At 42.8% G+C, this 16,722-nt stretch overlaps 1 protein-coding gene across 1 annotated transcript in view; it reads left to right on the forward strand.

The window, feature by feature from the left end:
- Nucleotides 1–14,187: 14,187 nt before the first annotated feature.
- Nucleotides 14,188–16,722, forward strand: part of LOC143301814 (WD repeat-containing protein WRAP73-like) — a 58,539-nt gene continuing 56,004 nt past the window's right edge. The window contains exon 1 of the mRNA XM_076616211.1: nt 14,188–14,400. Coding sequence (XP_076472326.1) covers nt 14,332–14,400 — 69 coding nt within the window. The 5' untranslated portion in view covers nt 14,188–14,331. The remainder of the gene's footprint in view (nt 14,401–16,722) is intronic.

The raw sequence follows: 16,722 nt of genomic DNA on the forward strand, positions 1-16,722 counted from the left end.
TTCCCCCCCGTTAACACGAGCATTATAAGTGTAAATCTCAAATGAACATGCGTCCAACATTTTCGTCAGTCTGTTGCCTGTTTACGACTGAAGGCATCTATTTAATCCTTTATATATGTGTTCGTTTCGTCTGTGAATGGCTGCTTTTGGTGCTCTTCGTCTTCATCAACAGCTTCACAGAAGACTGAATGCAGATTCAGGTTCATTTCTCGTATTGTCTTCTCATTTATATGCATGTGAATATAGTATGTTCATACGCACGATCAAAAATGGGGGCGGGGGCCGGGAAGTGTGTGTGTGTGTTGGGGGTGGGGGTGGCGGGGTGCGGAGGGGGGGGGGCGAGGGGGGTATGGAGAAAGAGACAGAGGTGGAGAGAAAGGTGGAGGAAGGATGGGGACAGGCAGACTGAGGAGAAAGAGAGGCAGTGAAGAGAGAGAGAAAAGAAAGAGAGGGTTGGGAAGAGAGAGAGAGAGAGAGGTGGGTGGGGAAAGGTAGAGGAGAGAGCGGTGAAGAGAGAAAGGAGAGAGGAATTGGGAAGAGTGAGAGAGAGAGAGGAGGGGTGGGGACATGCAGAGGAGAAAGAGAGCAGTGAAGAGAGAGAAACGAGAGAGAGGGGGTGGGGGGAGAAAGAGAGAAGAGAGAGAGAGAGAGAGAGAGAGAGAGAGAGAGAGAGAGAGAGCTCAAAACGTTTCAATTTAAGGATTAAGATATAAGGCATGACCTATTCTTCCACTTTGTCCTTGAGACACACAGAGGTAGGTGTGTGTGTGTGTGTGTGTGTGTGTGTGTGTGTGTGTGTGTGTGGAGAGAGAGAGAGAAAGAGACTGGGCCGCGACTGACGGAGAGAGATGAGAGAGAGAGAGAGAGAGAGAGAGAGAGAGAGAGAGAGAGAGAGAGAGAGAGAACTCATGACTCAAAACGTTTTTATTCAAGGATCAAGATTTTAGGCATGGACCTCTTCCAATTCTCTCACGACAGAGAAGCAGAGAGAGATAGAGAGAGAGGGGGGAGAGAGAGAGAGGTGAGAGAGACAGGGGGGTAGAGAGAGAGGGGGGGGAGGGAGAGAGAGGGAGGGAGACAAGGAAAGAGGGGAGGGACAGGGAGAGGGAGGGAGGGAGAGAGAGAGAGGGGGAGAGAGAGAGGGGGGAGGGGAGAGAGAGAGGGTGGGGAGAGAGAGAAGAGGGGGAGGGAGAGAGAAGGGGGAGGGAGAGAGAGAAGGGGGAGAGAGGGAGGGAGAGAGAGAGGGGGAGAGAGAGGGGGAGGGAGGGAGAGAGAGTGGGGGAGAGAGAGAGAGAGAGGTGGGCGTGGAGATGGGGCAAGAAGGAGTGAAGAAGGAACACACTGATTTAGACATGGGGTGTTTGGGGGTTCGGGTTGGGATGAAGGGGGCCGGGGAGTGAAAAGTTGTCTTGTACTATGTCACGTCATGGGCATAGCCCTTGCTACTGGTACCATGTAACCCAGTACTACCTGCCACATGTGAAGTCTCCCAACGACGGACCAGGCAGAGGAGGAAAACTTTCCCAACTGCTGTGAAGGCGGAAGAGGATGACCAAAGCGCAGGGGGAGCTCTTATCCTTGGCTGGAAGTCCTTATCCTTGGCTGGAAGTCCTCCTAGCAGATGGAACTCGGAAGAAAAACCTGCACCTGTTGAGGTCGTTCTACACGTGGCAGTCTGCACCTGTGAGACTCGAGCGTTGGAAGGCGAGAGAGTGGGGTAGGGACTGCGCAACTCCTCTTCACTAAAAAAAAATGTCACCTGTGCTGGTCAGGCAACGAGGCTAATGCCAGAACGACGAGCTAGCCCTTCAACACCCAGCTTTCCCAAGCCCTGCGGCGATGGAGAAGTGGTAACGGGGACAGGCAGAGGATGCTGCTGGCAGTTCCTAGTCATGACTCTGCATGCAACTGGCTGTGGGGTGATGGTCGTCCACCGTAGACTCGGGCAGATGCGGCGCCTGTATCCTCCCACAGCGTCAGAGCAGCCCTTTTAAGGGACAGCACTGCTCTCCCCACATGGGGAAGGGGAGATAAAAGGATCCCTAAACAAAGCCTGCCTCATCTAGTACCTAGTAGGAAACCGCACCAACTTGGACATTCAACACTAGTGGCCGAAAACAACAGAAGAAAAGAACCAGGAGTCATGCCCTGACTGAATGTTCGCACCCTTTTGGACAGAGACGACAGACCAGAAAGGCGCACAGCACTCATTGCTAGAATGCTTAAATCGCTACCATAGCAGCCCTGAGGGAAACCAGGTTTGCCGGTGAAACCCAGCTGGAGGAAGTTGGTGGGGACTACACCTTCTACTGCATTGAGAAGCCAGATGACACCCCAAGAACCTCAAGCGTGGGCTTTGCCATATGAACCAAACTTGCACGACAGCTTGACAGCCTTCCACGTGGGATAGACAACAGGCTGATGACCCTGCGTCTGAAGCTGTCCGAGGAGCGCTTTTCCACAGTCATCAGCTGCTATGCCCGGATGATGGCCAACCCTGATGACATCAAAGAAGCTTTCTACAAGGAGCTCAGCCGCACCATTTCAGCGGTAGACAGAAAGGACAGGCTGATCATCCTTGGGGATTTCAAAGCCCGCGTCGGCGTGGACTTCTCCTCATGGCCCAAAATCCTAGGACAGCATGACACTGGCAAGTGCAACTCCAATGGACTGCTTTTGCTCTCGCTCTGTGCGCAGCATGGACTGACCATCACCAACACCCTCTTCCAACAAGCGGACAAGCACAAGAACACATGGATGCACCCCCACTCCAAGCAGTGGCACATGCTGGACTATGTGATTGTCTGGCAGAGGGACAGGGTGATGTTTTCATTACACGCTGCATGAGAGGAGCAGTCTGTTGGTCGGACCATGGCCTGGTACACAGCAAGATGAACATCAGACTTGCACACAAGCACCAACCAACCAGGCAGAAACCCCCTAGGAAGCTGAACATCCACCGCCAAGGACATGCTGCAGCAGAAAATCCAAGCAGCTCTCCAAGAAACTCCTGCATTGACTGATGTGGAAGAGGTATGGAGCACCTTTAGAGATGCTGTGTACACAGCAGCAGCTGACACACTTGGCTTTGGAACCACAAAGACTGGTTTGACGAGAACGACTCGTGGAATCTCCAAGCTCCTGAACACACTGCATAAACGGCATCAGGAATTACATTCCCGACAGACTGCCAGAGGAAGGAGAGCCAGTTCTTGCAAACCAAGCAATTCGTACAGAAGAGGTTGCGTGAGATGAAGAACACCTGGTGGGAGAGAAAGTCCAAAGAGCTTCAGTCCGCTGCTGATGCTCATGACATAAAGACCTTCCATGATGGTCTCTGAGCTGTGTATGGGCTAAGAGTCACAGGATCAACCCCTGTCCGAGCCTTGGACCAGACCACCCTTTCGACAGACAGGAAAGACACCCTTGCCTGCTGGGCTGAGCACTTCAACACCCTCCTCAACAGGGACTCGTCTGTATCTGACGAGGAAATTGCAGCCCTCCCACAGCTACCAGTCAATGACTCGCTAGCTGCCCCTCCCACCAAGGCCGAGACCCGGAAGGCCCTGAAGCTGACAACATCAGGAAAAGCACCAGGAGTGGATGGAATCCAGGCTGACATCTACAAGTATGGAGGCGAGGTGCTGACAGACAAGCTGACCGCCCTATCTGGGAGAGACGGGAAGTCCCCCAGGATTTCAAGGATGCTTCAATCATCCACATTTACAAACGGAAGGGAGACAAAACATCCTGTGATAACCACCATGGAATCTCTCTCTTCTGCATCGCCGGCAAGATCTTTGCCTGCATCATACTGAACACACTGATTGACCATATCTCCAACACAGTCATCCCTGAAGCACAGTGCGAATTCCGCTCAGGCATGGGAACATGTGACAAATGTTTTTGTCATACGCCAGATGCAAGAGAAGTGCCGTAAGCAGAACAAAGAGCTCTACATGGTCTTTGTAGACCTGACTAAGGCCTTCGACATGGTGAACCGCCATGTTCTGTGGAAGATCCTCCTAAAGTTTGGTTGCCCAGAGAGCCTAATCCAGCTGATCGCATCATTCCACGATAGCATGCAGGCGAGAGTACAGGAAAATACTGACATGTCAGATCAGTTCCCTGTGGTAAATGGAGTGAAACAGGGCTGTGTCCTGGCACCCACACTGTTCTCCATTCTCTTCTCTACCATGCTGATTGACGCCTTCCAAGACTGACTGGGGCATCTACATTCAGTTTCACACAAATGGCAAACTTTTCAATTTGCGGCGACTCCACGCTAGGTCCAGGGTGTTTGAGGCACTGTTGAGAGAGTTCATCTTTGCTGATGACTGTGCGCTTGCTGCACACACCCATGAGGACATGCAGTTCATTATGGACATTATGCCTACGAAAAATCCTTCTCATAAAGTGGTAAGACAGGGTCTCCAACCTCCAGGTCCTAGAGAGGAGCGGCCTGCCCAGTATCGAAAGCCTGCTGATCCAGTGCCAGCTACGCTGGACAGGACATGTTGTTCGCATGACAGACATCAGGATCCCGAAGATGCTATTGTATGGCCAGCTGAAGAAAGGCCACCGCAAACTTGGAAGACCCTGTAAGTGCTTCAAGGACACCTTGAAGACAAACCTCAAAGTCTGTGACATAGACATCACTTTCTGGGAAACTGATGCCCTTGACCACTCTCGCTGGAGGATGCTGTGCTCTAGTGGCATAAAGATGTTTGAAAACAAGAGAACATTGGCCATTAAGGAGAAGCGTGAGCGAAGGAAGCAGGGCTCAACTTCTGGAGACGTTTTCCCTTGCAACACCTGTGGGAAATGCTGCGCATCCAGAATCGGCCTCTTCTCCCATATGAGGACACACACTGACAGATAAGCCTGCCTGCCTATTCACCCGTCGGTCTGACGGGAGACTCCACCACTATCAATTATATTGTTAATTACATGACTAACTACACTATTAATGATGGGACTGAGCAATGACCACAGCCCCAAATGGCTTGTTTCACCCCAATTCTTTGACCTTCTCTTTCTGTTCATCCCATCAAAATGAACTGGAAGAGTGGAAATGTTTTTTTTCTTTTGGTCAACAGCTTCAGGGCACCCCCTCACCCAAGTTCAATTCCACCTGCAGTAGCTGGGAAAATGTGGAAGTTAATGTTTACCACACACAAACACACACACAGATAACCAAAACCTGGCATTTACACACTGTTTTGAGAGGGAGAGAAAAAAGCTTTAGTTTATTGGTATAATTCTATGCTGCAATCAAAGAACTTGTCGACTTTGGTTTGAGTTGAAGATGCTGTTAATGCTTTAACTCACTCCAGACGAATAGTTCTCTCCCTTGCTTTCCCCTACAGATGACCCATTTGTTAGGGTTAGGAAAAAAACTCACAAAAAATACAAAACATAAAGTAACTGAATGAAACTCACTGTACTTGACCCACTGACCCCTCTCCTCATGTCGTGTGAACACCCACCACCCTCCCTCTTCACTGCTCTCAGAAGCTGAATCACAATCAGTACCTACTTGCCAGTAGCTTTCTTCACTGCAGATGCTTTATTCAATGTCATCATCATCCTCGTCAATGTCGAAACTTTCATTTTGAAGCATTTCAATCACTTCAGCAGCGGTAAAAGCTGCTGTCGTGATCTAGTTTGCTCAAAAAATTTTCACTTGTATCGCCTGCGATGCCATTTTCAATACATATGCAGATTAGCTTGTCATGTGGGGTCCTGAACTCACTGGCCCGCTGTGGAGTGTGTTGTTACGAAATCTCATGAAGATATTTTACATTCGACCCTTGACACATTCGCAATGCCTGATGTAGCTGCGATTGTTATGTTACCCCACGAGGAAAACATGGAAAATTTTTTAATCATTGAAACCGCTATTGCGTTCCGCCATCCGGAGCGCTACCACATGTCAGGAATGCTATAGTGTTCAATTGTACGGAGTGAGTTAATAAGGATTCTTCTTAGGACTAGTTTTTGAAGATTATTTGGGAGTGGCGTTGCACAGAAAAAAAAAAAAACAAGTTGAAAATAATAGTTCCCTATGGACTGCTAGCACTGAGATTGTCATAACCAAACCAAAGTGTGGCAGTATATTGGGGACTCAGAATAAGCAGCATGAGAGCAATGCCACTGAAATGTCGCAGATGATGGGGCGGCAAAATATAACACACACAAAAAAGTAATAAAACAAGATTATAAAAAAACAAAGGAGTGAAAACTAAGCTTGAGAAGAATATGTTGTACCCAGCAACTCTGATTAAACGATCAATGGTTTCTTTCGCACAGCCTCCAAAGCTTTTCCATTTTGTTTTCCATGAGATGTTAGTTTTCTGTGGAAAAGCGCTAATGTCATCCCACGACACCTTGGGTCCTGCAGTAATTCTTGTAATGCTTCCCCTCTTCTAACTCCCAGGAGGGTTTTCTGTGACTTAAGTTCTGATATCCTAGAAATGTTAATAATGACAATAATAACAACAATAACAACAACAATAATAATAATAATAATAAAATTTGTTTATAAAAAAGAAGAAGCTCAACTGTGTTGCACAATACAAAAACTGATGAGAAAAATCATGCTTTTAAACATTAAAACGAGTTACATGCGTAACCATGCAAAGAAATCCAAGCAAAATTAGTTTAAAAACCTGCATAGTGTGTAACATCACTCACAACACACAAACTTCTCTCACCTCTCCCCACCCCTTCCCCCACCTGCTCCCCCACACATCAAAGCATAAACAAGCACAGGAATAGTCTGGGGAGTGATGACAATCACATTTGAATGTTTGAGCCATTTTGCATGGGATGCTCAAGTACAGACTTTCAGAACAGGTCAGTGTATACCATTTTGAAACAAGTTGGTGTCATCAATGTACACAACTGGTCAGCGCAGTGGCCAAATGGTCAGAACGCTAGATTCTTGCCCAAGTTTCTGGAGTTCGATCCCCAGTTTCGGTACACCTAGCGGCTTAAGGGTGGAGATTTTTCCAATCTCCCAGGTCGACATATGTGCAGACCTGTTAATGCCTGAATCCCTTTGTGTGTATACCTATGCAGAAGATAAAATACTCATATTAAAAATCCTGTAATCCATGTCAGCATTCAGTGGTTTATGGAAACAAGAACAAACCCAGCATGCACAACCCTGAAAACAGAGTATGGCTGCTTACATGGTGGGGTAAAAATGGTCATACAAGTTAAAGCCCCCTCATAATTATGAGTGAACGTGGAAGTTGCAGCCCACGATTGTGTGTGATTGGTATCCATAATGGGTTAATGTGTGGGTCTGTGCAAAGTAGGGTTGTTAATAAACTTTGTAATTCATATGTTCATGTTGTTTCATTAACACAGTTTGTCTGTATTCATATATATATATCTAAAGTTCCTGAAGACATTTATCTACCAAGATCTTTTTCCTCTGATTCTTCTAAGACAAGCAGTGTGTGACTGGGGAGAATGGAGAACCTATGGCTAATATTATATAAGTATCTATACATTTTATTCCCTTAACACAGAGAACCCATGACCAAAAATTGTAGAGTGATTTTTTTTTTGTAACAAATCAACATCTTGTCCACGGGTCAACACAACACTATACCATTTATTGGTATCTCACAAGGGACATTTTTATTTGTGTAAAGCATTCAAATATTTTCAGATGAAGATTTCTGTGATAATGATTTTAACAGGTTATTTTGCTGATGTCCATGAACTTTGCACACAAATAATAAAGAACCCATGGCAACAAGAGACTGTAGAAAATCAAATTTATACTAAAACAAATACACTTACAGACAGAAAAAAAGGTGGTGCTGTGCTGTTAAGATATGCTCTCCCTGGAAAGAGTAGCCTGAATTTCAATCAGAGCAATCTGTCATGACAAACAGTACTACAATACAATCCACAGCAATCTGTCGTGACAAACAGTACTACAATACAATCCACAGCAATCTGTCATGACAAACAGTACTACAATACAATCCACAGCAATCTTTTGTGATAAACAGTACTACAATACAATCCACAGCAATCTGTCGTGACAAACAGTACTACAATACAATCCAGAGCAATCTGTCGTGACAAACAGTACTACAATACAATCCACAGCAATCTGTCGTGACAAACAGTACTACAATACAATCCACAGCAATCTGTCGTGACAAACAGTACTACAATACAATCCAGAGCAATCTGTCGTGACAAACAGTACTACAATACAATCGAGCAATCTGTCGTGACAAACAGTACTGCAATACAATCCACAGCAATCTGTCGTGACAAACAGTACTACAATACAATCCACAGCAATCTGTCGTGACAAACAGTACTACAATACAATCCAGAGCAATCTGTCGTGACAAACAGTACTGCAATACAATCCAGAGCAATCTGTCCAGAAAAACTACTACAATGCAATCCAGAGGCAAAACACTTTGGTGGTCAGGAGTATCATGCCTACCCAACTGGGTTATTCTCTTGTCTGTGTGTTCACTGCTGACTGTGATGGCCGCTAGACTGACCAGCTGCTGTGGGAAAGCAGTGAGTGTAGAGGACAGACAAATGGGAGGAAGAACATGTGTTTGATCCGTCAGACGCGAGTTTTTTTTCAGTCCGTGGCAAGCTCATACCCAGAGCTGAGTGAGCTATGAGCTCAAGTGGGAAGACTGGGACCACACAGTTGAGGCAAAATCACTTCATGGCTGCATCTTTTGACATGTCACTCAAATTTCCTGACCAACACTGCAGGTGTCTGTATCTCTTAGCCTGGTTGATGCTGGAATATATTATGAGAATACAGCCTTGTGAAGTAGTCCCTTAATCTAAATGGACCCCAACAGCATCTTCATCACCCCATCATCGTTCACCAGCATCACTGAAATATGGAAAACAAAATGTTCCAAATTCTGAGGCATTAAAAAACAAAAAACAACAACTTCCACTCCTACCAGATTTCCTTTGTCTGACAGTGCCAATTTTGAATCTGAATTTGGCCAACTCAGGAATTTTTCCGAAATTTGTTAAACTATAGCCTTTAACCCCTTGACTACTGAACCTTAGTGGAAAGAGATCAGTGTGGCACAAATTAAATTTGATGTGCACTTACTGCTTTCAGTGTATTCCTATGTGGTGTCATTGGTGTTGCTGAACAAAAGTAATGCGATCCACAGAGGAAGAAGTCCAAATGAACAACGGTTGCTGTGATCCTGACCTGTAAGCTCAGTGTACATCTCAGGTGACAGTCCTACACTGACGAGCATTCTTGTCAGCTGCAGCTATGGGGTTAATGGTCAATTTTCAGAAGAATGTACTTGTGAGCAAAATCACAGAAATTTTTTAGTCTTAGCGCTAGGAAGCTTATTTCTGTGATGACAAAAACAATGTGGACCTGCCATTTCCCCCAAAACAGAATCTGAAAAAGAAATGCTCAAGACCCTAGAAGAGTTGAGTTTAACGACCTATCGGCTTCACAGAATCTGAAAAAGAAATGCTCAAGACCCTAGAAGAGTTGAGTTTAACGACCTATCGGCTTCACGCCCTTAAGGTCAAGTTGTTCGTGGCTGTGGTCTTTTAAATGCTCAAGACACATCTCTTTTTAAATAGTCCCCCAAAGAACCCTTTAAAAAAAAAAAAAAAAAGAAAAAAAAAAGGAGCTTTAACTCACCACCACTGTTTTGTGAATGGAGGGAGAAGTTTCAGCCACATGGAATCTCTCCACCTGCAGAGACACAGACTCCTGTTTAAGGTGAGAGTTGCTCTCCTCCAGAAGACTGTCAGGTAACTCTGCTCCATTGCTCTCTAACTCTCGACTTGTTATCTGTGTAAAGTCACTGAAACAAACAACATCTGCAGAGATAGAAATCCCATGAAAATACAAAACTATTTCAGATTAATAAACACACAAAGAAGACACAAACTGAAATAACATGCAACAAAAAATCAGACAGACTTCCATTTAATAATCATGACACTTAAACCTGATCTTTAAACACCAGAGATAGCACAGATTACACTAGGAGCAGCAGTTCACATTGTCAATCTTGACGTTTTCAGAACTCCTCTAAGCCAGCTTCCTCTAAAGTGAAAACTTGCAAACTGAATGGGACACAACCCATCCTCTCAGTCTCATTCTCTTGAGTATGGTCAAACAAATTGGGTTGTTTCCCTTAAATAATCTCCGCCTGAGGTCATTGCGTTGTCCAGGCCTTGTGTCAAAGAGACGTGGAGTGTTGATGTGTTGTGTTGTCCAGGCCTTGTGTCAAATCAACAGACACAGAGAGTGTTGATATGTTGTGTTGTCCAGGCCTTGTGTCAAATCAACAGACACAGAGAGTGTTGATGTGTTGTCCAGGCCTTGTGTCAAACTGACAGACACAGAGTGTTGATGTGTTGTGTTGTCCAGGCCTTGTGTCAAAGAGACGTGGAGTGTTGATGTGTTGTGTTGTCCAGGCCTTGTGTCAAATCGACAGACACAGAGAGTGTTGATGTGTTGTGTTGTCCAGGCCTTGTGTCAAACTGAAAGACACAGAGAGTGTTGATGTGTTGTGTTGTCCAGGCCTTGTGTCAAAGAGACGTGGAGTGTTGATGTGTTGTGTTGTCCAGGCCTTGTGTCAAATCGACAGACACAGAGTGTTGATGTGTTGTGTTGGTTAGGCCTTGTGTCACAAGTTTATTTCATGTGTCCCCTGGGGGCACTGAAACATGACACACATGCATTTTTACATACACAATGCAAACAATAAAGATGTCAAAAATTAAACAAGCAACAACAAACAACAACAACAAAAGTCCACGCGAGCGATTACGCAAACACACACACCAAAAAGTCTTTTTTTGCCTTTGCAATTGACAGAATTATTTTCCCTATCAACTTATCAAGAGAAAAGAAATGGACACTGATTTTGATCAATCCTGCAGACACACGGCATGTAATGCATAGGTGAAGACATGCAAATATCATGTGTGTTGCAGAAATGGGTTCAACTGTCATTGCAAAAGTGTGCTATTATAGATGATATTCTGAAGCAGTTAGAGTAAAGCCTCCAAAGGAAAAAGGAAGGACATCTTTTCCACAAAATTACATTCAATTTTGCACACTTATTGTGACACACTGATGCAGACTCCAGCAGGGGTCCGATTCCTGTCCTGTACAAAATCCTACAGTCTGTATGTGACATCCCAAAACAAAAGTAGGCACAGCTAATGACCCCCTTGGTAGATTACCTCCCTTCTGATTATGGAATTACACCATCCTTTTTGAAGGCAGACAATAGTGGAATCTGAGAAGCAAGCAGGAATGAAGGGATAGCCTTTGAGTGAGTCACATTAAGTATGTCAAATTGAACATAATTTTAGGAGAAAAGAAATCCTTCCATATTTTCCAAACCACCACTGAACTGACCAAACTGGGCACTCACCCTGCACTGGTTTGAACATTCTTCAGCGTTTCCAACAGGTAACTGAACGTTTCCTGGGACAAGGGTGGTGTACTGTCCACTGATGTTTGAGACATCCTGCCAGGAAAAACAAAGAAACCAAAGTATGAGAATTCTGGTTGTTATCTTTCAAATCCAGTCTGAAGACCCACCATTTCCCCTCCTGAATAATTCTCAACAGCTCATCCTTTTCCAGTATGAACTTGAATGACTATTAGTGAGTTTTGATTGTTTCAGAATTGATTGCTTGTATTTTTGATTGTGTTCTATTTATGATTGTGTTCTATGACTTCTGTATTCATTCGTTTGTTCTTTAGTTTAGCGTCTTTTCACTATGTGTGTGCAATGACTTGTGTGTGTGCATGCGCATGTGCTTGTGTGTATTGTGGGTGCGTGTGTATCTTGTGTTTAAATTTTTCCTTTTTGATATTTACGTAGGTGTTATATATTTGTAAACGCCTAGGGCTTATTTTCAAGATTAGGTGTAAATGCTCATAATAATAATAATAATACTTGGATGCATTCTCTAACCTTTGCTTACACAGAAACTGTGTGATGTCAGTTTGGTTAATTGTTACTTATGACATATTCTTTAACTCATGCTTACACAGAAACAGAATGTGAATCCTGGTTGTCAATTGATTCGATACATAATTTGACCTTTGTTTCCCACTGCCTCATCATATAGGTGCCTCTGATATACATACAAATTTTTATTTCATGTTCCGTTTTACTTTCTCATTTTCTTTGTCCGTAGATTAGTATGCCACTGTGTTCAACACGGCTATACAGGCATGATCTACAATACACCCCTTTAGTGAACTGAACAGGGTACTTGGTCACATTCATAAAGATGAGAATATGCAGCTGTAAGAAGTCTGGGACCAATTTAACGGTATGCATACTTGGTTGTGGTAACTCTTAACTTCTACCTCTGAAATATGAATAACTATGTAATATACTGGCTATTCATTTCTACTTATTTGTAACATGGTGTAACAATAACATGCAGTATGATGCTGTACCTGCAGCTCTAGACAATTGTTGCAGTGTATTTAATATTGCTGTGCTTATTACAGATTGCTTGACCAATAACACAAAAGATGTAAATCAAGATCTTTTTGTACACCATACTTAGAATTTATCATATATCACTATGTGTGCATCTATATATCCACATACAGACCCAGTCTCCCTTCATCTCCTCTCTCCAGTCACCCTCATCTCTCTCTCCTCATAATCTTTTGCAGTAATTTTTGCTGGGTATACTAACTGTTCATCTCTCTCAAACCAAGTGAACAGGCACTGCGAAAAAGAAACTAAAGACTGGTGTTTTAATATTTCTAAAAATAGATGAGAAATAAGCTTAACAGGAAAATTTCTTTTTCTGAATTGATGATTGTGGCTGTGATTATGTAACTTGTAGAGTCTTAATTTTTTAAAGTATACACTGCAGTTTTTTTGGGTGGGCATCTTTGAACATTGAGTTTAATGCTCAGTCTTTTAGCTGCTTCTGGGACATACTGTCCACTTTCCTCTGCAGCTAGCAACCATGGATGCATTAACTGATTAAACCTGAATAAATAAATCTGATCACTGAAAGAAATGGCCACTTGCTTAAGTTGCAACCAAACATTGTAAAATTTTGTTCTTTCAGGGAAGCTAAACTGAAGCTGAGCTGCCTGGATTTATTTAAATCTTGTCATGCCAGTATTTTGGAAGTTTTCTTCTAAACCAACTTATCACATTTATGTTTTAAATTTCGTTTTCACTCTTCTGTTTGAGGTGGTTGCCATGTCTGTGTTTGATTCAGTTTGAACTATACTGGTTAGATACGCTGGAAATGACTAGTTTTATTTCTTTAATTCTGTAAGTGTTCTTGGTTCTTTTCTTGCTTTTCTAGCAGATCCCAGAATTATGTGTCCCCGCATCGACACGGTTTCTTTGAGAAAGTACCAGTGTTTTCTCTCAACAGTTGATTGTAACAGATCTAGTTCTTCGTCATTATTTAACGGAAGTAATTCGAATTCATTTTAGATGATTTACCTTCTTCGGTACTTCCAAATCAAAAGACAAGCTGATGTTCCTCGTGGCAATAAAATCTTAGTTCATGGCGATCTTGACTTCGTGTTTCTGTTGTTTTTGTGTTGACGCTGAATATGACCATCTTTGTTTTTCTGTGAACATAGAATATAAAACATGTAATAGCATGTAAAAGTGTTCGTCGGCTTGTTGATGATTTCCAGTGTCAAGCACCATCAGTTGAAATCAAATGTCTTGTTGTGGTTACTTTCTTGAGGATTGTCGTCTGCTCACCCTTCTTCTTTGCTTTGAAATTCCACGTGGGAAACGAATTCATAAACAACAATTTTGAAATTACTGCGCGTTGATACAACATTGGATTCTGTACAAACAATCAACTATTGTATTGTATCATACAAATAACGCACGTCATGGTACGATGAAATTTTGCAAAAGTTATTTTCTGTGAGATACTTTTTGCAAGACTGAGAAGATGGTCCAAGGAATTCTTTTCTCGAGAATGTATATTAGGCAGTGAGGCTTTTTGCGCGCGAAAGAGATCCGCACAAAACATTTAACCTTTTTTCTATCGTTAATAATGATTCGTTTTTCTTTCTAAAAAATGTGTTAAAATACTATCGTAGTCATTAGTGCAGTGGTTTCTTTTGGGTTTTTTGTTAGTTTGTTTACTGCGGTTTACTGGCGGAACATTTGCAATGGCGTTTTCAGGAGATTCATGTTGACACTTGCATCAGAAAGGCGTTGGTTGAAAAGGCTTCTGGAAGTGATCATGAATCCGGACATCTGAACTTCATTGAGATTTTATCCATCGCAGAGCAAGTTATAAATCATGAATTTTTCTGAACTGTTTCGCCAGTCAGATCTGCTTTGTGGATATTCACCGAATGGAAAATACTTGGTAAGTTGTCTTGAAAAGTTCAAGTATCTAAGGAAGCAGACGACATAAACGTGGGTGTCTTCTGTGTACATCTACGCTGTGCCAGAGACCACATTAAGTCTTCGGTAAAGTTCTATTTTAGTGTTATGAATTCCTGAAGCTTTTTACAAATCCCGTATGATACAATGACTTGTGAGTTGGCCTCATTGTTTGACGCACGTGAGTTTGAAATCTGAGTCAACACGCATTGTTCTCACTCTCAGTCTCAGCATCCGAAATCAGTCACACCCCTCAGTTCCATCATGTCCGACTGGCAGTTTTGGCCACCGTCAGATTTTCACATTATGTAATTTTAACAGGAAGACGGATAAGTACTGACCATTTTTATCTTGCTCCTCATGATCAGTTCAAGCAGACAAGTCAGATTTACCAAGTGTATAACTAGTAATACTATTAGTACTCGTGATCTTAGTTATGAGGAGCGCCTGGCTCTTTTTAATATGCCTAGCCTTGAGTTTAGAAGATTAAGAGGTGATCTCATTGAAGTATATAAGATCATGCACAATATTTATGATCCTTGCACCACCTCTTCATTGTTTACTATGGCTAACTACGATAAAACTCGAGGGCACAACTTCAAAATAAACAAAACTAATTTCGTAACTAACCAGTTCCGCAAGTTCTTTACTAACCGTATCATAAATCTGTGGAATAACCTTTCCTATGACACCATCAATGCACCATCGGTAAACGCCTTCAAAAATCACATTGACAAAAAGTTTAAGAACCATGTATTTTCCACAGAGTTAAATCTTTACTGAGCTGTAGATAAATATAGTATACACTATGCCAGATTTAAACAAGGGTTTGTTCACAACAAGTGATCCAAAAGCACTTAAATGGACACTGATTACGAGGGCAAAAGGCTTTTAGCCTATAGCCAAACATTTCTGTGATAAACAATATTTGGTGTCATATACTGTACCATGTCAAACTGATGCAAACTAGGCCTATCAGTTTGAGCTTCCCGACCGTGTGTATTGGAACACACGCGTCTGAAAATGGGAGCTGGAAAAATGCATACCAGCACTATGAAAGAAAAGGGTTTTTGATCGACACATTATTTACACGCCAGAATGGAACGCGGACGGGAAAGTCAGTTTGGGGTTACTTTTGGCACACTTTGATTAGAGAGTCCGTCTTTTTTTCCATAGTGGAAGCAGATTAGAATGGAAATAATGTGCGCACGTGTGTGTGTGTGTGTGTGTGTGTGTGTGCACACTGTAACTCCTGCCCACCTCTCATCTGCTTCCCCCTTACCCCAACTCCATACACACTTTTGAAAATCAAGGATGTATTTGACTTACTGCCCTTGTCTTCTTGTTGGATCATTTATCATGTATTCATGTCAGGCAGAATTTATTTCAAAGAAATATTCTAATGCAGCCCCAGTGCTTTTACAGTTATTCAGTGCTTTAATTTAAAAAATAAAACTCCAACAATGTGTATTTAATCAAACAAGTAATGCAAAATAATAATTTGAAGAAAATTCTATTATTTTCTAAGGCTTTGCTCAGTGTGCTATTTATTAACATTTGAAGAAAAAAAAATGAAATCTATTCTCAGTCTGAGTCAGGTCAGTAGCATCAACTGCAGCACTGTTTGCATAGACTGTGACATAGACTTAATGCTGTTATATGTTGTCATCATCACCAATAGTTTACTGTACACTTAAGACACAGGAAAACATGTAATACGTGGACCAGGAATATGTGAAATACGTGGCCTTGCTGGATTGGTTTGTCACAGCAGGTTTCGAAATAGCCACTCATCGGATTGGTGGTTTCAGTTTCAGGATTGGTGGACAAGTGGAAATGCACTCTTTACTTGCCTGTAGGGCAACCTTCTTTCTTTTTTTTTTTTTCTTTTTTTTTTTTTTTTTTTACTATTGTGTTGGTGAAAGGGTGACAGAGCAGTCAGCTTGACATGGTGTTGATTCCAATGTGAAAACATGTATGTATACTATAAAAATGAGGTAGTTTAAAATGCTGTGTGAAAGAAACAGGGTCTGTTTATTTTGTGTTATGTTGGCCAGGCCTTGTGTCAAAGTGTTATAGCCTGTTGATGAGTTGGGTTGTGCCAGCCAAGCCTTATGTCAAAGAGACATGAAGTGTTGATGTGTTGTGTTGACCAGGCCTTGTGTCAAAGAGACATAAGGTGTTGATGTGTTGTCCAGGCCTTGTGTCAAAGAGACGTGGAGTGTTGATGTGTTGTGTTGTCCAGGCCTTGTGTCAAATCGACAGACACAGAGAGTGTTGTTGTGTTGTGTTGTCCAGGCCTTGT

Source organism: Babylonia areolata, chromosome 28 (genome assembly GCF_041734735.1).
Source record: "Babylonia areolata isolate BAREFJ2019XMU chromosome 28, ASM4173473v1, whole genome shotgun sequence".
NCBI classification, from domain to species: Eukaryota; Metazoa; Mollusca; class Gastropoda; order Neogastropoda; family Buccinidae; genus Babylonia; species Babylonia areolata.